At 52.1% G+C, this 22,620-nt stretch overlaps 1 protein-coding gene across 6 annotated transcripts in view; it reads right to left on the reverse strand.

The window, feature by feature from the left end:
- The window catches only part of slc29a1b (solute carrier family 29 member 1b), a 607,754-nt gene that overhangs the window by 105,702 nt on the left and 479,432 nt on the right, over positions 1-22,620 (reverse strand). For all 6 annotated transcript variants that reach the window (XM_072500346.1, XM_072500344.1, XM_072500345.1 and 3 more), the window contains 2 exons: positions 15,421-15,518; positions 9,420-9,519 (listed from right to left, as the gene is read on the reverse strand). In XM_072500346.1, the coding sequence (XP_072356447.1) occupies positions 9,420-9,519; positions 15,421-15,518 (198 nt within the window). The remainder of the gene's footprint in view (positions 1-9,419; positions 9,520-15,420; positions 15,519-22,620) is intronic.

A 22,620-nucleotide genomic window follows, 5' to 3' on the forward strand; every position in this document is an offset into this window, starting at 1 on the left:
ATACAGAGAGAGAGTGAACAGAATTGGGGAGTACAGAGAGAGATTGAACAGAATTGGGGAGATACAGAGAGAGAGGGAACAGAATTGAAGAGATACAGAGAGAGAGTGAACAGAATTGGGGAGATACAGAGAGAGAGTGAACAGAATTGGGAAGATACAGAGAGAGAGGGAACATAATTGGGGACATACAGAGAGAGAGGGAACAGAATTGGGGAGATACAGAGAGAGAGGGAACAGAATTGGGGAGATACAGAGAGAGAGGGAACAGAATTGGGGAGATACAGAGAGAGAGTGAACAGAATTGTAGAGATACAGAGAGAGAGTGAACAGAATTAGGGAGATGCAGATAGAGAGTGAACAGAATTGCGGAGATACAGAGAGAGAGTGAACAGAATTGGAGAGATGCAGAGAGTGAGTGAACAGAATTGTAGAGATACAGAGAGTGAGTGAACAGAATTAGGGAGATGCAGATAGAGAGTGAACAGAATTGGGGAGATACAGAGAGAGAGTGAACAGAATTGGAGAGATGCAGAGAGAGAGGGAACAGAATTGGAGAGATACAGAGAGAGAGTGAACAGAATTGGAGATACAGAGAGAGAGTGAACAGAATTGGAGAGATACAGAGAGAGAGTGAACAGAATTGTGGAGATGCAGAGAGACAGTGAACAGAATTGGGCAGATACAGAGAGAGAGTGAACAGAATTGGGGAGATGCAGTCAGACTGACAGAATGGAGAGTGGTGTAACCCTCACCTGGGTATTGGACTGTAGACTATTGCGGTCCCCGTGACCTGGTTAGAATACTGGTTTCCGGGGCTTCCCCTTAACAAGGGAGGCTGAAGGGACATAAAAGCCGGTCAGGATGGGGGTCAGGTGGGGAGAACCTTTCGGAGAGTGGAGCTGTGCATTGTACTGTCTGATTAAACCTCTGTCGTGTGCCTCATCAACACTTTCCTGTGACTGCCCTGACTGGATCCAAGGCTGGCGACGAGGATGAAGTGGAGCTGTCGACAGCGCCGACTAGGTCCAAAGACAACAGAGTTTGGAAACCTCTGATGCAGGTTCACAGGACTGGGCCCGGTTTGTGGAATGAATGCCGGTCTTTTTTTCGCACTGACGCCATTATCAGGGGCTGAGCGGCAGACGGAGCTGCCAGGTGGCACGTACTCCAGCGCCCAGCGTACCCTGACGCGCCGATACGCGGGGTCTCGGAGACTTGGCAGCAGGGCCGGGTAAACACTTCACCCCCAAGCCGCATATTATTGGGAAGGACCCCAGATCTAACGGCCCTCGTGATCTAACCGCCTACGCAGAGAGCGGCCACGCGGGCGCTGTTTAGCGCACCTACTCAAACGTGAAGCTCGGGCAATGGCTGCTGTGGGGGTCGGAGGAATGGGGTGGCCATCTTGGAAACCGAGCAATCAGCGGCGTGGGGGTGGGGGGAGGGGGGGAGAACCGGGGCTGTGGACCAGTGTTCGGGGGTGGGGGTGGGGGCTCCGGGAGACCATCTTTGGAGGGGAGTGGGGGAGTGGGGGGGAGGGCCCAGTTGGGATGAGGGCGGTTGAAACGGGTCCGGTCGAGGCGGAGAGGGGGGGAATGGGCCTGGTCGGGAATGGGGGGGTGTGGTGAGCAGGCTGGCTTGGGGTATGGGGCGTGGGGGGAAGCGGACCTGCATAGGGCTGGGGGTGGGGAACAACGAGATGGTGGGGAATGTAAGGGTGGAGAGATGCCCTTATACGTGAGCTGAGGCTTGGGAGAGGTTACGGGGTCATGTCGAGGGTTCGAGCGATTAGGAAGCTATTTAAAAATGGTGTCCCGATCTCGCTCTGCCCTGAGGAGTTCCAGCGCATCGCGGGCGTCACGGGGCTCTGTCCCCGCTCGGGTAGATAGTGCCCTAAGTGTGCTTTAGCCCGGGGACAAACTCCACAGGGCATGAAAAGGTGACTTGGGTGTAGTTAGAGAGCGATGGCGGACTCACTGACAGAGCTGGACGGGAGGAAGCTTCCAGCCATCGACAATTAGAAACTGCAATAAACAGAGCAAGGGCAGTCAAAAGCGTTCATAAGAAAGTTGTTCAGCATCGCAGCATCATTAACATAATATGGATGATAATGGCATAGTGTAGGTTAGATGGCTTTTGTTTCGGTGCAACATCGTGGGCCAAAGGGCCTGTACTGCGCTGTATTGTTCTATGTTCTATGTTCTAACACAGGTCCTTGTTACACATCTCACTCCATCGTGGGGAGTGTCTTCAGATGGATAGAATTGGATGAGGGAACTAAATGTATTATCCCCTGATTTGCAGATGATACAAAGTTGGGTGGGAGGGTGAGCTGTGAGGAGGATACAGAGATGCTTCAGCGGGATTTGGACAGGCTGAGTGAGTGGGCAGATGCATGGCAGATGCAGTATAATGTGGATAAATGTGAGGTTATCCGCTTCGGGAGCAATAAAGATTATTATTATTACGATATAAAGTTGGCTGGGAGGGTGAGCTGTGAGGAGGTTGCAGAGACAGGCTGAGTGAGTGGGCAGATGCATGGCAGATGCAGTATAATGTGGATAAATGTGAGGTTGTCCGCTTCGGGAGCAAAAATAGGAAGGCAGATTATTATTTGAATGGGTGTAAATTGAGAGAGGCGGATACTCAGCGAGACCTTGCTGTCCTCGTGCATCAGTCGCTGAAAGTAAGCGCGCAGGTACAGCAGGCAGTAAAGAAGGCAAATGGTATGTTGGCCTTCATAGCGAGAGGATTGGAGTCTAGGAATAGAGATGTTTTACTGCAATTGTATCGGGCATTGGTGAGGCCACACCTGGAGTATTGTGGGCAGTTTTGGTGTCCTGATCTGAGGAAGGATGTTCTTGCTATGGAGGGAGAGCAGTGAAGGTTAACCAGGCTGATTCCTGGGATGGCGGGACTGTCATATGAGGAGAGACTGAGTCGGTTAGGATTATATTCATTGGAGTTAGAAGAGAGAGGGGATCTGTCATGAGAATGTCACTTTAAGACATGTTTGGCTGCTCATGTTACTGCAGTGATGTCAGAGTGTGGGTGGAGCTGAGCTCTGGTTCTGCTTTTTAGTTTCACTTTGAGAAAAGCTTGGGTGTGTCTGTGTTTTTTTGTTTTTGTTTTCAGTGTTGGAGCTGAAGCCAGACAGAGCAGGTGTACTGTTAGTCTCTCTGCCATGAAAAGACTATCTCTTGATCATTTGGTGAATTCAGAATTCTAAATGTTCTCAGTAGTGAATGTAAACCTGATGTGCTTCTGTTAAAAGGTGTTTCTTTTGTCTTCTGGATGTTGTTTGGGAAGTTATTAAGGATTACTTAGTGTTGTATTCTTTGGGGGTTGTATTTGAATTGATGGTTGCTAAGATGTTCACTTTATGTTTCAAAAAGGTTAACTTGAGTTCATAGAATAAACATTGTTTTGCTTTAAAAAATGCTTTTCCATTTCTGCTGTGCCACACCTGTAGAGTGGGCCGTGTGCTCCCCATACCACAATCTATTAAAAGTTGTTCGTCAGGTGAACTCCATGATACACTTTGGGGTTCTCTAAACCCTGGCCTATAACAAATTGGGGGCTCGTCCAGGATAAAAGTCTATCTATTGGATTGGCTGAGTGAACTTAAAGACAGTGAGGGGTGAGCATATTGTGGTTGCTTTTCAGGTGTGGTATTCCAGTTTAAGTGGGGAGTGTGTTGTGGACAATGGCTTTTTCAGAGGCTCTGATGTTTTTGGGGGTGGAGACGGTCACACGCAGTACCTTACGGACAGAGACTAAAAGCAGACTGTTAGATTTGGCAAAACATTACCTGACAAAATGCGAAAAGGTGAGGTAATTATGGAAGTGGCTGAGCATTTAAAGTTGCCTGAGATACAGTTTGACTCATTGGAAATTGCAACGATTCAGTTACAAATTAAAGAAATGGAACCTGAGAAAGAATTAAAGTGGCTGAAATACGAAAGAGAGAGGAAAAAGAAAAGGAGAGAGTAGAAAGGAGAAAAGAAAGAATAGCCCTAGCAGAACAAAAAGAAAGAGAAAGGGAGATACAGATCAGGGAAAAAGATAAAGAGAGAGAGTTTGAACCTCAGAAAATGGCCATGAAACATGACAATCAGTTAAAATTGCCAGATGTAAAAGGAAATGTACAGTTGGATGACAGTAATGAGGACAGTGAGAAAGAGCATCATAATCAAAGGCTTGGTGGGGATCTATTTAAATATGTCCAAGCACTGCCAAGGTTTGACGAGAAGGAGGTGGAAGCCTTTTTCATTTCATTTGAGAAGGTAGCTAAACAAATGAAATGGCCACAGGACATGTGGGTATTACTGATTCAAACAAAGCTGATAGGTAGAGCTGGTGAAGTCTTTGCATCACTACTGGAGGAGGTATCTGGGACGTATGAGGAGATGAAAAATTCCATCTTAGGTGCATATGAACTAGTGCCTGAAGCTTCCAGACAAAGGTTTAGAAATTTGAGGAAAGAATTTAGTCAAACATACATGGGAGTTTGAAAGGCTCAAACAGAGTAATTTTGATAGATGGATCAGGACTTTGAAAATAGACCAAACGTATGATGCTCTCAGAGAAATTATACTTTTGGAGGAGTTTAAAAATTCAATTCCTGATATAGTGAGAACTCATGTGGAAGAGCAGAGGGTTAAAAGCACGGTAGTATTGTGGATAGCACAATTGCTTCTCAGCTCCAGGGTCCCAGGTTCGATTCCGGCTTGGGTCACTGTCTGTGCGGAGTCTGCACGTCCTCCCCGTGTGTGCGTGGGTTTCCTCCGGGTGGTCCGGTTTCTTCCCACAGTCCAAAGATGTGCAGGTTAGGTGGATTGGCCATGATAAATTGCCCTTAGTGTCCAAAATTGCCCTTAGTGTTGGGTGGGGTTACTGGGTTATGGGGATAGGGTGGAGGTGGAGATGTATCAGAAAGCATATACGGAAGAGGAATCTGAGTGTATACCAGAGTGTTATTACCATAAAAGTGATGTCTTCATGAGAAAATGGAGACCGTTACATATGCAGGTGGATGAAAAGTGGGCAGACGTTCATCAAGTCGTATTGCCGGTTGGGTATAGAAAGGAGGTGTTGCGAGTTGCACATGAGGTACCAGTGGGAGGTCATTTGGGAACAAGGAAAACTCAAGCCAAAATCCAGAAACATTTTTATTGGCCTGGACTACATAAAGATGTAGTTAAATTTTGTCAATCATGTCACACATGTCAAGTGATAGGGAAACCTCAAGCAGTGATAAAACTAGCGCCCTTAATATCCATTCCAGCATTTGAGGAACCTTTTACAAGGGTCCTAATTAATTGTGTAGGACCGCTTCCTAAAACAAAAAGTGGGAATCAATATCTTTTGACGATATTGAATGTGTCTACTAGGTTTCCAGAGGTCATTCCAGTACATAATATTGCAGCTAAAAAAATTGTGGAGGAGTTACTTAAATTCTTTACTAGATATGGACACCCACAGAAATACAATTGGATCAAGGATCGAATTTTACCTCAAGGTTATTCAAAGAAGTTACGGAAAGCTTAGGAATAAAACAATTTAAATCAACTGCGTACCATCCAGAATTGCAGGGAGCTTTAGAAAGGTGGCATCAGACATTAAAGACAATGTTGAGGGCGTATTGTCAAGATTATCCAGAGGATTGAGATTAAGGAATTCAATTCGTACTGTTTGCAATTAGGGATGCTCCAAATGAGTCAACCAAATTTAGTCCTTTTGAACTAATTTATGGTCATGAGGTAAGAGGACCACTTAAATTGATTAAGGAAAAATTGGTGGGTGAGAAACCGGAAATTACATTATTGGATTACGTGTCACATTTTAGGGAATGATTAAATAGAGCCGGTGAATTTGCAAGACAATATTTAAAAGTTGCACAAAATGTGATGAAACGGGTAGCGGACAAGAAATCAAAAGTTCGTAGTTTTGCCAGTGGAGATACAGTTTTAGTATTGTTACCACTGGTAGGTGAACCTTTTAAAGCTAGGTTTTGTGGACCTTATCAGATTGAAAGGAAATTAAGTGAGGTGAATTATGTGGGAAAAACACCAGGCAGAAGGAAGACTCACCGAGTGTGTCATGCGAATATGCTTAAAAGGTACTTTGAAAGGGATGGGGAGAAAAAGGAGGAGGTTTTAATGATTCTAACTCAAAGTGACGAACCAAATCCAGATGACTGTGAATTTGACATACATCAAATTGAATTGGAAAACGAGGATGTTATTAAAAATTGGGATAAATTGGTGAGTAACCTTCAAGAGGAAAAATGAACTGACCTGAAAGAGTTATTGATATCACATGGGCAAGTTTGTAGAGGTAAATTGGGAAGTACTAAAATTGCTATACATGATGTAGATGTGGGAAAGGCTGTTCCAATCAAACAACACCATATAGACTTAATCCTTTAAAATTGGCACAGGTTAACAAAGAGACTGAGAGTATGCTTAAAAATGGCATAATTGAAGTGGGTTGCAGCCAATGGAGCTCACCCATAGTGATGGTACCTAAACCAGACGGTACCCAACGGTTGTGTGTGGACTATAGAAAGGTTAATGCAGTTACAAGAATGGGCTCTTATCCTATCCCACGTTTGGAGGATTGCACTGAGAAAGTGGGACAATCAGCTTTTATTTCCAAATTGGATTTACTTAAAGGTTACTGGCAGGTACCTTTATCCGAAAGGGCGAAGGAGATTTCAGCTTTTGTGACTCCAGATGGTACATACCAATTCAAAGTTATGCTATTTGGCATGAAAAACGCCCCAGTCACATTTCAACGGTTAACTAACAAAGTTGTTTCAGGATTACCCAATTGCGCGGTATACATGGACGATCTGGTAGTTTTCAGCCAGACATGGACACAACATTTAAAAAGGTGGGTTTGGTGATAAACCTAGTCAAAAGTGAATTTGGAAAAGCCCAAGTCACTTTCCTTGAGGAGTTTCCGATACCCTCGAGACGAAGGGAAATAATGCGATTTCTTGGCATGAGTGGATTTGATCGAACATTTGTGCAAACATATTGTAGCGTGATTGCTCCACTGATGGACTTGCGTAAGAAACGTGAAAAATTTCAATGGACAGCGGACTTTCAACAGGCATTTGACTGCCTTAAAGCTGCGATAACCAATGCTCCTGTGTTGGAGAATTACAAGGGACTCTGTGTTCAGATTGAACTAAAGTATCTGACTTTAAAGAGAAATGCTGAGGCATAGAGAAATGGACAGATCGTGCAGAGACCTTCTTGTTCAAAGGGACTGTCAATCGAGAAAGATTTCAGTTGGAGGAAGAAGAACGAAAAAAAAATGGACTATATTATTATACCTGTTTGAGTGTGTTGTTTTTGAAATGAACATAGAACATAGAAAATACAGCACAGAACAGGCCCTTCGGCCCACGATGTTGTGCCGAACCTTTGTCCTAGATTAATCATAGATTATCATTGAATTTACAGTGCAGAAGGAGGCCATTCGGCCCTTTGAGTCTGCACCGGCTCCCGGAAAGAGCACCCTACCCAAACTCAACACCTCCACCCAACACCAAGGGCAATTTTGGACATTAAGGGCAATTTATCATTGGCCAATTCACCTAACCTGCACATCTTTGGACTGTGGGAGGAAACCGGAGCACCTGGAGGAAACCCACGCACACACGGGGAGGATGTGCAGACTCCGCACAGACAGTGACCCAAGCTGGAATCGAACCTGGGACCCTGGAGCTGTGAAGCAATTGTGCTATCCTCAATGCTACCGTGCTGCCCTTAAGAACAAATAAATCTACACTATATCATTTTCCCGTAATCCATGTACCTATCCAATAGCTGCTTGAAGGTCCCTAATGTTTCCGACTCAACTACTTCCACAGGGAGTGCATTCCATGCCCCCACTGCTCTCTGGGTAAAGAACCTACCTCTGATATCCCTCCTATATCTTCCACCTTTCACCTTAAATTTATGTCCCCTTGTAATGGTTTGTTCCACCCGGGGAAAAAGTCTCTGACTGTCTACTCTATCTATTCCCCTGATCATCTTATAAACCTCTATCAAGTCGCCCCTCATCCTTCTCCGTTCTAATGAGAAAAGGCCTAGCACCCTCAACCTTTCCTCGTAAGACCTACTCTCCATTCCAGGCAACATCCTGGTAAATATTCTTTGCACCTTTTACAAAGCTTCCACATCCTTCCTAAAATGAGGTGACCAGAACTGTACACAGTACTCCAAATGTGAAAGTATATTTACTGTGTGCATTTCTTAAAGGATAGTGAGAAGGTGAAAAATGAAACCATCTTGAAGTTGATGGGTTTTTTTTCTTGAGGGGGGAGGTGTCATGAGAATATCACTTTGAGAAATGTCTGTCTGTTCATGTTCCTGCAGTGATGTCAGAGTGTGGGTGGAGCTGAGCTCTGGTTCTGCTTTTTAGTTTCACTTTGAGCAAAGCTTTGGGGTGTCTGTCTTTTTTTTTTGGTTTCGTTTTCAGTGTTGGAGCTGAAGCCAGACAGAGCAGGTGCACTGTTGATCTCTCTGCCATCAAAAGACTATCTCTTGATCATTTGGTGAATTCAGAATTCTAAATGTTCTCAGTCGTGAATGTAAACCTGATGTGCTTCTGTTAAAAGGTGTTTCTTTTGTCTTCTGGATGTTGTTTGGGAAGTTATTAAGCATTACCTAGTGCTGTATTCTTTGGGGGTTGTATTTGAATTGATAGTTGCTAAGATGTTCACTGTATGTTTTAAAAAGGTTAACTTGAGTTCATAGAATAAACAATGTTTTTCTTTAAAAAATACTTTTCCATTTCTGCTGTCCCACACCTGTAGAGTGGGCCGTGTGCTCCCCATACCACAATCTATGAAAAGTTGTGCGTCAGGTGAACTCCATGATACACTTTGGGGTTCTCTAAACCCTGGCTCATAACCGATCTCGTAGAAACTTACACAATTCTACCAGGATTAGACAGATTCAGAAAGAACGTTCCCGATGGTGGGGGAGTCCAGACCGAGGGGTCAGAGTTTGAGGATAAGGGGTAAATCTTTTAGGACTGAGGTGAGGAGAAATTTCTCCACCCAGAGAGCGGTGAATCTGTGGAATTCACTCCCACAGAAAGTAGTTGAGGCCAAAACGTTGTGGAATTTGAAGAAGGAATTAGGGAAGGGAGTGGAGGAGGTGTGGGCTTGAGTGGGGTGCTCATTCCAAGGGCCGGTACAGACTCGAAGCGCCGAATGGCCTCCTTCTGCACTGGAATTCTATGATTCTATGAGCTCTCGGGGCTAAAGAGATATGGGGGGAAGGTGGGATCAGCGTATTGAACTTGATGATCAGCCATGATCAGAATGAATGGCGGAGCAGGCTCGAAGGCCCGAATGGCCTCCTCCTGCTTCTATTTTCAATGTTTTACATTCTCACCTTGCTTGATGAGATCAATCTTGGCGATTCTCTCGTCCTCATTCTCTTTGGCCTCCTTCCAGGCACTTTTCCCTTTATGAAAATAATATCGGGAGAATTCCTGAATGTGGATTGAAGATGTAAACAGGCAGGATTAAATGCTGTTGACACTGAATGATCTTGCTGACATAGACCCCACACAAAACCAGCAGCAAGGTAAGCTTCTACCCCAGGAAGTATTCTCTCCAGGTGCCCCGCTCCCCCTCAGCTCCCCCTCTGCCCTGTGTCTCCATGGCCGATTCACCAGCTCGGTTCAGGGGCTGAAATGTTGAACTGGCCTAAAATGCATTCAAAGGCGAACACATTCCTGCAATTTTCAGCCCCGCTAACCACACTAACCACGCGCTAACTGCCCCGCTAACAACCCCGCTAACCACACTAACCACCCGCGAACAGCCCCGCTAACCACACTAACCACCCGCTAACCGCCCCGCTAACCACACTAACCACCCGCGAACCGCCCCGCTAACTGCCCCGCTAACCACACTAACCACCCGCTAACCGCCCCGCTAACTGCCCCGCTAACCACACTAACCACCCGCTAACCGCCCCGCTAGCTGCCCCGATAACCACACTAACAACCCACTAACCGCCACGCTAACCGCCCCGAGAACCACACTAACCAGCCGCAAACCGCCCCGATAACCACACTAACCACCTGCTAAACGCGCCGCTAACCAAACTAACCGCCCTGCTAACCGCCCCGCTAACCACACTAACCACCCACTAACCGCCCCGCTAACAACCCCGCTAACCACACTAACCGCACGCGAACGGCCCCGCTAACAACCCCGCTAACCACACTAACCACCCGCGAAACGCCGCGCTAACCCCGCTAACCACACTAACCACCCGTGAACCGCCCCACTAACCGCCCCGCTAACTGCACACTAACCACACTAACCACCCGTGAACCGCCCCGCTAACCACCCCGCTAACCACACTAACCACCCGCTAACCGCCCCGCTAACTGCTCTGCTAACCACACCGCTAACCACCCTGCTAACCACCCCGTTAAGCACACTGCTAACCACCCCACTAACCACCCCGCTAACCACCCCGCTAAACATACTGCTAACCACACGGCTAACCACCCCGTAAACCACCCCGCTAACCACACTGCTAACCACCCCGCTAACCACACTGCTAACCACCCCGCTAACCACACTGCTAACCACCCCGCTAACCACACTGCTAACCACACTGCTAACAACCACGCTAACCACACTGCTAACCACACTGCTAACAACCACGCTAACCACACTGCTAACCACCCCGCTAACCACACTGCTAACCACACTGCTAACAACCACGCTAACCACACTGCTAACCACCCCGCTAACCACCCCATTAACCACACTGCTAACCACCCCGCTAACAACCACGCTAACCACCCCGCTAACCACCCTGCTAACCACACTGCTAACCGCCCCGCTAACCACCCCGCTAACCACACTGCTAACCACCCCGCTAACAACCACGCTAACCACCCCGCTAACCACCCTGCTAACCACACTGCTAACCACCCCGCTAACCACCCCGCTAACCACACTGCTAACCACACTGCTAACCACCCCGCTAACCACACTGCTAACCACCCCGCTAACCACACTGCTAACCACCCCGCTAACCACCCCATTAACCACACTGCTAACCACCCCGCTAACAACCACGCTAACCACCCCGCTAACCACCCTGCTAACCACACTGCTAACCACCCCGCTAACCACCCCGCTAACCATCCTGCTAACCACCCCGCTAACCACACACTAACCACACTGCTAACCACCCCGCTAACCACCCCGCTAACCACCCCGCTAACCACCCCACTAACCACACTGCTAACCACCCCGCTAACCACCCCGCTAACCACCCCGCTAACCACACTGCTAACCACACCGCTAACCACTCCGCTAACCACACTGCTAACCACCCCGCTAACCACACTGCTAACCACACTGCTAACCATCCCGCTAACCACCCCGCTAACCACCCCACTAACCACACTGCTAACCACCCCGCTAACCACCCCGCTAACCACACTGCTAACCACACCGCTAACCACTCCGCTAACCACACTGCTAACCACCCCGCTAACCACACTGCTAACCACCCCGCTAACCACACTGCTAACCACACTGCTAACCACCCCGCTAACCACACTGCTAACCACCCCGCTAACCACCCGGCTAACCACACTGCTAACCACCCCGCTAACCACACTGCTAACCACCCCGCTAACCACCCCCTAACCACCCCGCTAACCACCCTGCTAACCACCCCGCTAACCACACTGCTAACCACCCCGCTAACCACCCTGCTAACCACACTGCTAACCACCCCGCTAACCACCCCGCTAACCACACTGCTAACCACCCCGCTAACCACACTGCTAACCACCCCGCTAACCACCCTGCTAACCACACTGCTAACCACCCCACTAACCACACTGCTAACCACCCCGCTAACCACCCCCTAACCACCCCGCTAACCATCCTGCTAACCACCCCGCTAACCACCCCGCTAACCACCCCGCTAACCACCCCACTAACCACACTGCTAACCACCCCGCTAACCACCCCGCTAACCACCCCGCTAACCACACTGCTAACCACACCGCTAACCACTCCGCTAACCACACTGCTAACCACCCCGCTAACCACACTGCTAACCACACTGCTAACCACCCCGCTAACCACCCCGCTAACCACCTCACTAACCACACTGCTAACCACCCCGCTAACCACCCCGCTAACCACCCCGCTAACCACACTGCTAACCACACCGCTAACCACTCCGCTAACCACACTGCTAACCACCCCGCTAACCACACTGCTAACCACCCCGCTAACCACACTGCTAACCACACTGCTAACCACCCCGCTAACCACACTGCTAACCACCCCGCTAACCACCCGGCTAACCACACTGCTAACCACCCCGCTAACCACACTGCTAACCACCCCGCTAACCACCCCCTAACCACCCCGCTAACCACCCTGCTAACCACCCCGTTAACCACCCCACTAACCACACTGCTAACCACCCCGCTAACCACCCTGCTAACCACACTGCTAACCACCCCGCTAACCACCCCGCTAACCACACTGCTAACCACCCCGCTAACCACACTGCTAACCACCCCGCTAACCACCCTGCTAACCACACTGCTAACCACCCCACTAACCACACTGCTAACCACCCCGCTAACCACCCCCTAACCACCCCGCTAACCACCCTGCTAACCACCCCGCTAACCACACTAACCACCCCGCTAACCACCCCGCTAACCACCCCGCTAACCACCCCGCTAACCGCCCCGCTAACTGCCCCGCTAACCACCCCGCTAACCACACTGCTAACCACCCCGCTAACCACACCGCTAACAATCCCGCTAACCACCCCGCTAACCGCCCCGCTAACAACCCCGCTAAACACACTAACCACACGCGAACCGCCCCGCTGGCCGACCCGCTAACCACACTAACTACCCACTAACCGCCACGCTAACCAAACTGCAAACCAGCCCACTAACCACACTAATCATCCGCTAACAACCCCGCTAACAACCCCGCTAACCACCCGCTAACCACACTAACCACCCGTGAACCACCCCACTAACCGCCCCGCTAACTGCCCCGCTAACCACACTAACCACCCGTGAACCGCCCCGCTAACCACCCCGCTAACCACACTAACCACCCGTGAACCTCCCCGCTAACCACCCCGCTAACTGCCCCGCTAACCACACTAACCACCCGCTAACCACCCCGCTAACCACGCTGCTAACCACACTAACCACCCGTGAACCGCCCCGCTAACCACCCCGCTAACTGCCCCGCTAACCACACTAACCACCCCACTAACCGCCCCGCTAACTGCCCCGCTAACCACACTAACCACCCATGAACCGCCCCGCTAACCACCCCGCTAACCACACTAACCACCCGCGGACCGCCGCGCTAACAACCCCGCTAACCACACTAACCACCCGCGAACCACCCCGCTAACCGCCCCGCTAACTGCCCCGCTAACCACACTAACCACCCGTGAACCGCCCCGCTAACCGCCCCGCTAACTGCCCCGCTAACCACACTAACCACCCGTGAACCGCCCCGCTAACCACCCCGCTAACCACACTAACCACCCGTGAACCGCCCCGCTAACCACCCCGCTAACCACACTAACCACCCGTGAACCACCCCGCTAACCACCCCGCTAACTGCCCCGCTAACCACACTAACCACCCGCTAACCGCCCCACTAACTGCCCCGCTAACCACACTAACCACCCGCTAACCGCCCCACTAACTGCCCCGCTAACCACACTAACCACCCGCTAACCGCCCCGCTAACTGCCCCGCTAACCACACTAACCACCCGTGAACCGCCCCGCTAACTGCCCCGCTAACCACACTAACCACCCGTGAACCGCCCCGCTAACCACCCCGCTAACCACACTAACCACCCGTGAACCACCCCGCTAACCACCCCGCTAACTGCCCCGCTAACCACACTAACCACCCGCTAACCGCCCCACTAACTGCCCCGCTAACCACACTAACCACCCGCTAACCGCCCCACTAACTGCCCCGCTAACCACACTGCTAACCACCCCGCTAACCACCCCGCTAACCACCCCGCTAACCACCCCACTAACCACGCTGCTAACCACCCCGCTAACCACACTGCTAACCACCCCGCTAACCACCCCGCTAACCACCCCGCTAACCACACTGCTAACCACCCCGCTAACCACCCCGCTAACCACACTGCTAACCACCCCGCTAACCACACTGCTAACCACCCCACTAACCACCCCGCTAACCACACTGCTAACCACCCCGCTAACCACACTGCTAACCACCCCGCTAACCACACCGCTAACCACCCCACGAACCACCCTGCTAACCACCCCGCTAACCACCCCGTAAACCACCCCGCTAACCACACTGCTAACCACCCCGCTAACCACCCCGCTAACCACCCCGCTAACCACACTGCTAACCACCCCGCTAACCACCCCGCTAACCACCCCGTAAACCACCCCGCTAACCACCCCGCTAACCACCCCGCTAACCACACTGCTAACCACCCCGCTAACCACCCCGCTAACCACACTGCTAACCACACTGCTACCCACCCCGCTAACCACCCTGCTAACCACCCCGCTAACCACCCCGCTAACCACACTGCTAACCACCCCGCTAACCACCCCGCTAACCACATTGCTAACCACACTGCTAACCACACTGCTAACCACCCCGCTAACCACCCCGCTAACCACCCCGCTAACCACCCCGCTAACCACACTGCTAACCACACTGCTAACACACTGCTAACCACCCTGCTAACCACCCCGCTAACCACACTGCTAACCACCCCGCTAACCACACTGCTAACCACACTGCTAACCACCCCGCTAACCACACTGCTAACCACCCTGCTAACCACCCCGCTAACCACACTGCTAACCACACTGCTAACCACCCCGCTAACCACCCCGCTAACCACACTGCTAACCACCCTGCTAACCACCCCGCTAACCACACTGCTAACCACACTGCTAACCACCCCGCTAACCACACTGCTAAGGGGGGCTGTCTCGGTATAGGGACTGTCCCGGTAAGGGGGGGCTGTCCCAGTAAGGGGGGGCTGTCTCGGAAAGGGGGGGCTGTCTCGGTAAAGAGGGGATGTCCCGGTACGGGGGGGCTGTCTCGGTAAGGGGGGGATGTCCCGGTAAGGGGGGGGGGTCCCGGTAAGGGGGGGGTGTCCCGGTAAGGGGGGGGTGTCCCGGTAAGGGGGGGGCTGTCTCGGTAAAGGGGGGATGTCCCGGTAAGGGGAGGGGGCCCGGTAAGGTGGGGATGTCCCGGTAAGGGGGGGGATCCCGGTAAGGGGGGGTGGTCGGGTCCCGGTAAGGGGGGGTGGTCGGGTTAGAATGAGCTGTAGATGGGGGAACTCACCAATTGAGGCAGGATGAGGTAAGCAGCGATAGCGAGTAAGATCACCACACAGGCGGTATTGAAGTAGCCGAAGGCGCTCTCCTTCGGTGATGACCCACCTACAGGACAGAGTGTTTCAGATTCATACAGGGTCACATTCTCTCTCTGACACAGCAACAGCACCCACAGCCCACTCTGATTTCAGAATACGCTCCCATGCCATCCTCCATCCCAGCCTCCCATCTCATCTCAAACACCATCCCAACCCAAACCCCATCCCAAACCCCATCCCAGCCTCCCATCCCATCCCAAACACCACCCCAACCCAAACCCCATCCCAGCCTCCCATCCCATCCCAAACCCCATCCCAGATCACATCCCACCCCAAACCCCATCCCAGATCACATCCCACACGCTCATCTCATCCCAAACACCATCCCAACCCAAACCCCATCCCAAACCCCGTCCCAACCTCCCATCCTATCCCAAATCCCAACCCAGCCTCCCATCCCATCCCAAATCCCAACCCAGCCTCCCATCCCATCCCAAATCCCAACCCAGCCTCCCATCCCATCCCAAATCCCATCCCAAATCCCATCCCATCCCAAATCCCATCCCAAATCCCATCCCATCCCAAACCCCATCCCAGCCTCCCATCCCATCCCATCCCATCCCAAACACCACCCCAACCCAAACCCCATCCCAGCCTCCCATCCCATCCCAAACCCCATCCCATCCCATCTCAAACACCATCCCAAATCCCATCCCATCCCAAATCCCATCCCAGCCTCCCATCCCATCCCAACCCCCATCCCAGCCTCCCTTCCCATCCCAAATCCCATCTCACCCTCCCATCCCATCCCAAACCCCATCCCAGTCTCCCATCCTATGCCAAACCCTATCCCAGCCTCCCATCATATCCCAAATCCCATCCCAGCCTCCCATCTCATCCCAAACCCCATCGCAGTCTCCCATCTCATCCAAAATCCCATTCCAGTCTCACAACCCAAACCCCATCCCAGCCTCCCATCCCATCCCATTCCAAACCCCATCCCAGCCTCCCATCTCATCCCAAATCCCATCACAGTCTCCCATCCCAAATCTCATCCCAGCCTCCCATCCCATCCCAGCCTCCCATCTCATCCCAAATTCCATCCTAGCCTCCCATCCTATCCCAAATTCCATCCCAGTCTGCCATCCCATCCCAAATCTCATCCATGTCTCCCATCTTATCCCAAATCTCATCCCAGTCTCCCATCTTATCCCAAATCCCATCCCAGCCTCCCATCCCATCCCAAATCCCATCACAGCCTCCCATCCCATCCCATCCCAGTCTCCCACCCCACCCCAAATCCCATCCCAGCCTCCCAGCCCATCCCAAATCCCATCCCAAAGCCCATCCCATCCCAAATCCCATCCCATTCCAAACCCCATCCCATCCCAAATCCCATTCCTTCATCAGTGTTTCCCTCCCCACCACAGGGGCTGTTTAGCACAGGGCTAAATCGCTGGCTTTGAAAGCAGACCAAGGCAGGCCAGCAGCACGGTTCAATTCCCGAACCAGCCTCCCCGAACAGGCGGCGGAATGTGGCGACTAGGGGCTTTTCACAGTAACTTCGTTTGAAGCCTACTTGTGACAATAAGCGATTTTCATTTCATTTCATTTTCATTTTTTCAAACCCCATCCCAGACTCTCATCCCATCCCAGCCTCCCATCCCATCCCAGACTCTCATCCCATCCCAAACCCCATCCCAGACTCCCATCCCATCCCAGCCTCCCATCCCATCCCAGCCTCCCATCCCATCCCAAACCCCATCCCAGCCTCCCATCCCATCCCATACCCCATCCCAAACTCCCATCCCAGCCCAGACTCCCATCCCATCCCAAACCCCATCCCAGCCTCCCATCCCATCCCATACCCCATCCCAGACTCCCATCCCAGCCCAGACTCCCATCCCATCCCATACCCCATCCCAAACTCCCATCCCATTCCAAACCCCATCCCAGACTCCCAACCCATCCCATACCCCATCCCAGACTCCCATCCCAGCCCAGACTCCCATCCCATCCCATACCCCATCCCAAACTCCCATCCCATTCCAAACCCCATCCCAGACTCCCAACCCATCCCATACCCCATCCCAGACTCCCATCCCAGCCCAGACTCCCATCCCATTCCAAACCCCATCCCAGCCGCCCATCCCATTCCAAACCCCATCCCATCCCAGACTCCCGTCCCATCCCAGACTCCCATCCCATCCCAAACCCCATCCCAGCCTCCCATCCCATTCCAAACCCCATCCCAGCCTCCCATCTCATCCCAAATCCCATTCCAGCCTCCCATCTCATCCCAAACTCTATCACAGCCTCCAATCCCATCCCAAACCCCATCCCATCCAAACCCCATCCCAGATCACATCCCACACCCTCATCTCATCCCAGACTCCATCCCACCCTCCCATCTCATCTTGGTCAGCTTCTCTCCGCTCTCTAATCCCTAAGGTAAGTGAGACAGTGAACTGGAAATTATCAACGAACATTAACAGTGTCATAGAATTTACAGTGCCGAAGGAGGCCATTCGGCCCATCGAGTCTGCACCAGCTCTTGGAAAGAGCACCCTACCCAAGCCCACACCTCCACCCTATCCCCATGACCCAGTAACCCCACCCAACAACCCAACACTAAGGGAAATTTTGGACACTAAGGGAAATTTTAGCATGGCCAATCCACCTAACCTGCAGGTCTTTGGACTGTGGGAGGAAACCGGAGCACCCGGAGGAAACCCTCGCACACACGGGGAGGATGTGCAGACTCCGCACAGATAGTGACCCAAGCCGGAATCGAACCCGGGTCCCTGGTGTTGCGAGGCAGCAGTGCTAACCACCAACTATCTATCAGAAATAATTTCCTCTGGAAGGGTAATGGAAAATGAGGGGCCACAATGTTAAAGTTAGAAGCAGGGCGTGCAGAGGCGAGGTCTGTAATACGTCACGACACACAGGCTGGTGACATCGGCAGCTCTCAGTCCACAAGCTGTAAATACTGGCAGGCCAATAACAGCCATCCTCAAGCCTGAATTAGATAGAGTTGGGTATGGATATCGGGGAACATGGGTGGCGGAATGCTGTTCAGATACAAAGCAACAGAAGAAATAGCAGACTGAGTTGGACGGGCAGAATGGCCTGCTTCTGTTTTAGTATCTTCCTATGTTCTTCAACCCTCAACCAATCCCAGTGTTACCAACCCCCGACAGGGACAGAGCTTGTATAGCGTCCGATTCCCGTCCTCCAGGTATTTAAGTTCACTGACGACTCAACAATACCGAAAGAATTAGGAACCTGCTAAAAACAGTCACGAAAATCAGTAATATGCTAAAAGCATTTGCAAGGCACCAAAATAACCAAATTCACCAGCTCACAAGCCAGCACGCGCCCCCCCACCAGCAGCCCTCCCCCCCCCCCTCCGCCCGCCCCACATCAGCGGAAAGGCGCCCAGGCAAACAGCACAGACCACCCGAAAAGGGCACACCAATACAGGACACGGCCGAAGAGACCCCTCACTAGCACCGGAAGGACCCCTCAACCCCCAGTGCACAAAAGCAGGAGGGCCGCAGCTGGCGAGCACCCAGCTGCTAGGCACAGAAAAACCCAAAACACAACAAAAGTACAATAATAACCATACATCGCCAAACATCAGTACAGGCAGTACACGTCGTCAATTGGGCCACCGCCCTGCTGCTCTCACAGTCCCGGCATCCCGTCACCATCTAGTCCAAAACTGCAAATGTGAGTCTGTTCTCCTCCACTTTCAACCCAGCAGCAAGCCAACTAAAACCCGCCCCGTGCTCCACAGCCAGCCAATAAGCAGGAAGGTAGCCAGTAACAAGTACGAGTCCTAGGCATGGCAACTGCAGGGAGGCAAGCTCTATCCTCTCTCTCTCTCTCGCTCCTTCAAGCAACTTCCCCTCCATCTAACTGGTCATAGCACCATTCTCCCTTGCGTCGTCCAGTTTACAAAGTCCAGAAGAGGTAGCCAGATAACACCCCAGGTCCAGAATTAAGGTGACAGCCAGAAGCAGCAGGAGCTGGATTCTGCGGAATCCTTCGCACCTCCGCGGGCTGGGCTGGCCCCGGAGTGCTTGGCACCTCGCCAACCAGCGCTGAAGGGCCTCTGCCGGCCGGCGCAAGTTGGCGCATGTGCGGGAGCGCGGGCGTGTGCTGGCCACATTCCAGCGCCTGCGCAGAGGGCTTCGTGTCCGCACCGACCATGGCGGACGGCTACAGCCACCGGTGCGGAAGAATAGAGCGCCCCCACGGATCGCACGTGGATCGGTGGGCCCTGATCGCGGGCCAGGCCACCGTGGGGGCACCTCCCGGGGCCAGAACCCCCCGCACCCCGCCGAGAACCCCGGAGGCCGCCCGCGCCGCCAGGGCCCGGCAGTAAGGGCCTACTCGAATTTACGCCGGCGGGACCGGCAAAAAACAGGCGGCCACTCGGCCCTTCGCGGGCCGGAGAATCGCCGGGGGGGGGGCGCTGCCAGCGCCCGCCGACTGGCGCGGCGTGATTCCCGCCCCCGGCAAATCCCAGTGCCAGAGAATACGACAGCCGGCGGGGGCGGGAGTCACACCGCCCCCTGGCGATTCTCAGACCCGGCGGCGGAGGGTCGGACAATCACGCCCACAGACTCCATGTGACTCAGAGAATGAGCTACTCAGATGACTAGGGGGCGGAGAGTCCTCCCAATTGGAGGAACACCCCACAGAATATAAACCCTGGCCGGGGGCGGGGGGAGGGGGGGGGATAGGAGTGATTGTACTAGCGAGTGTGGAATAAAGTGAGTTGTACCCTGTCAGCCTGGCCACTCGTGGAGTGTCTGCCTCTGACTACATCAATTAGATACAGAGTAAAGCTCCCTCTACACTGTCTCCATCAAAAACTCCCAGGACAGGTACAGCACAGGGTTAGATACAGAGTAAAGCTCCCTCTGCACTGTCCCCATCAAACACTCCCAGCACAGGTACAGCACGGGGTTAGATACAGAGTAAAGCACCCTCTACACTGTCTCCATCAAACACTCCCAGGACAGCGACAGCACGGGGTTAGACACAGAGTAAAGCTCCCTCTACACTGTCCCCATCAAACACTCCCAGAACAGGTACAGCACAGGGTTAGATACAGAGTAAGCTCCCTCTACACTGTCTCCATCAAACACTCCCAGGACAGGTACAGCACAGGGTTAGATACAGAGTAAAGCTCCCTCTACACTGTCCCCATCAAACACTCCCAGGACAGGTACAGCACGGGGTTAGATACAGAGTAAAGCTCCCTCTACACTGTCCCCATCAAACACTCCCAGGACAGGTGCAGCACGGGGTTAGATACAGAGTAAAGCTCCCTCTACACTGTCTCCATCAAACACTCCCAGAACAGGTACAGCACAGGGTTAGATACAGAGTAAGCTCCCTCTACACTGTCTCCATCAAACACTCCCAGGACAGGTACAGCACGGGGTTAGATACAGAGTAAAGCTCCCTCTACACTGTCCCCATCAAACACTCCCAGGACAGGTACAGCACGGGGTTAGATACAGAGTAAAGCTCCCTCTACACTGTCCCCATCAAACACTCCCAGGACAGGGACAGCACGGGGTTAGATACAGAGTAAAGCTCCCTCTACACTGTCCCCATCAAACACTCCCAGGACAGGTACAGCACGGGGCTAGATACAGAGAAAAGCTCCCTCTACACTGTCCCCATCAAACACTCCCTGGACAGGGACAGCACGGGGTTAGATACAGAGTAAAGCACCCTCTACACTGTCTCCATCAAACACTCCCAGGACAGGGACAGCACAGGGTTAGATACAGAGTAAAGCTCCCTCTACACTGTCCCCATCAAACACTCCCAGGACAGGGACAGCACGGGGTTAGATACAGAGTAAAGCTCCCTCTACACTGTCCCCACCAAACATTCCCAGGACAGGTACAGCATCGGGTTCGATACAGAGTAAAGCTCCCTCTACACTTTCCCCATCAAACACTTCCAGGACAGGTACAGCACGGGGTTAGATACAGAGTAAAGCTCCCTCAACACTGTCCCCATCAAACACTCCCAGGACAGGTACACCACGGGGATAGATACAGAGTAAAGCTCCGTCTACACTATCCCCATCAAACTCTCCCAGGACAGGTACAGCACAGGGTTAGATACAGAGTAAAGCTTCCTCTACACTGTCCCCATCAAACACTCCCAGGACAAGGTGCAGCACGGGGTTAGATACAGAGTAAAGCTCCCTCTACACTGTCCCCATCAAAACCTCCCAGGACAGCGACAGCATGGGGTTAGATACAGAGTAAAGCTCCCTCTACACTGTCCTTATCAAACACTCCCAGGACAGGTCCAGCACGGGGTGAGATACAGAGTAAAGCTCCCTCTACACTGTCTCCACCAAACACTCCCAGGACAGGGACAGCACGGGGTTAGATACAGAGTAAAGCTCCCTCTATACTGTCCACATCAAACACTCCCAGGACAGGGACAGCACGGGGTTAGATACAGAGTAAAGCTCCCTCTATACTGTCCACATCAAACACTCCCAGGACAGGTACAGCACGGGGTTAGATACAGAGTAAAGCTCCCTCTACACTGTCCCCATCAAACACACCCAGGACAGGTACAGCACGGGGTTAGATACAGAGTAAAGCTCCCTCTACACTGTCCTCATCAAACACTCCCAGGACAGGTACAGAACGGGGTTAGATGCAGAGTAAAGCTCCCTCTACACTGTCCCCATCAAACACTCCCAGGACAGGTACAGCACGGGGTTAGATACAGAGTAAAGCTCCCTCTCCACTGCACCCATTAAACACTCCCAGGACAGGTACAGCACGGGGTTAGATACAGAGTAAAGCTCCCTCTACACAGTCCCCATCAAACACTCCCAGGACAGGTACAGCACGGGGTTAGATACTGAGTAAAGCTCCCTCCACACTGTCCCCATAAAACACTCCCAGGACAGGTACAGTACGGGGTTAGATACAGAGTAAAGCTCCCTTTACACTGTCCCCATCAAACACTCCCAGGACAAGGTGCAGCACGGGGTTAGATACAGAGTAAAGCTCCCTCTACACTGTCCCCATCAAAACCTCCCAGGACAGCGACAGCATGGGGTTAGATACAGAGTAAAGCTCCCTCTACACTGTCCTTATCAAACACTCCCA

This window comes from Scyliorhinus torazame, chromosome 4 (genome assembly GCF_047496885.1).
Source record: "Scyliorhinus torazame isolate Kashiwa2021f chromosome 4, sScyTor2.1, whole genome shotgun sequence".
NCBI lineage: Eukaryota > Metazoa > Chordata > Chondrichthyes > Carcharhiniformes > Scyliorhinidae > Scyliorhinus > Scyliorhinus torazame.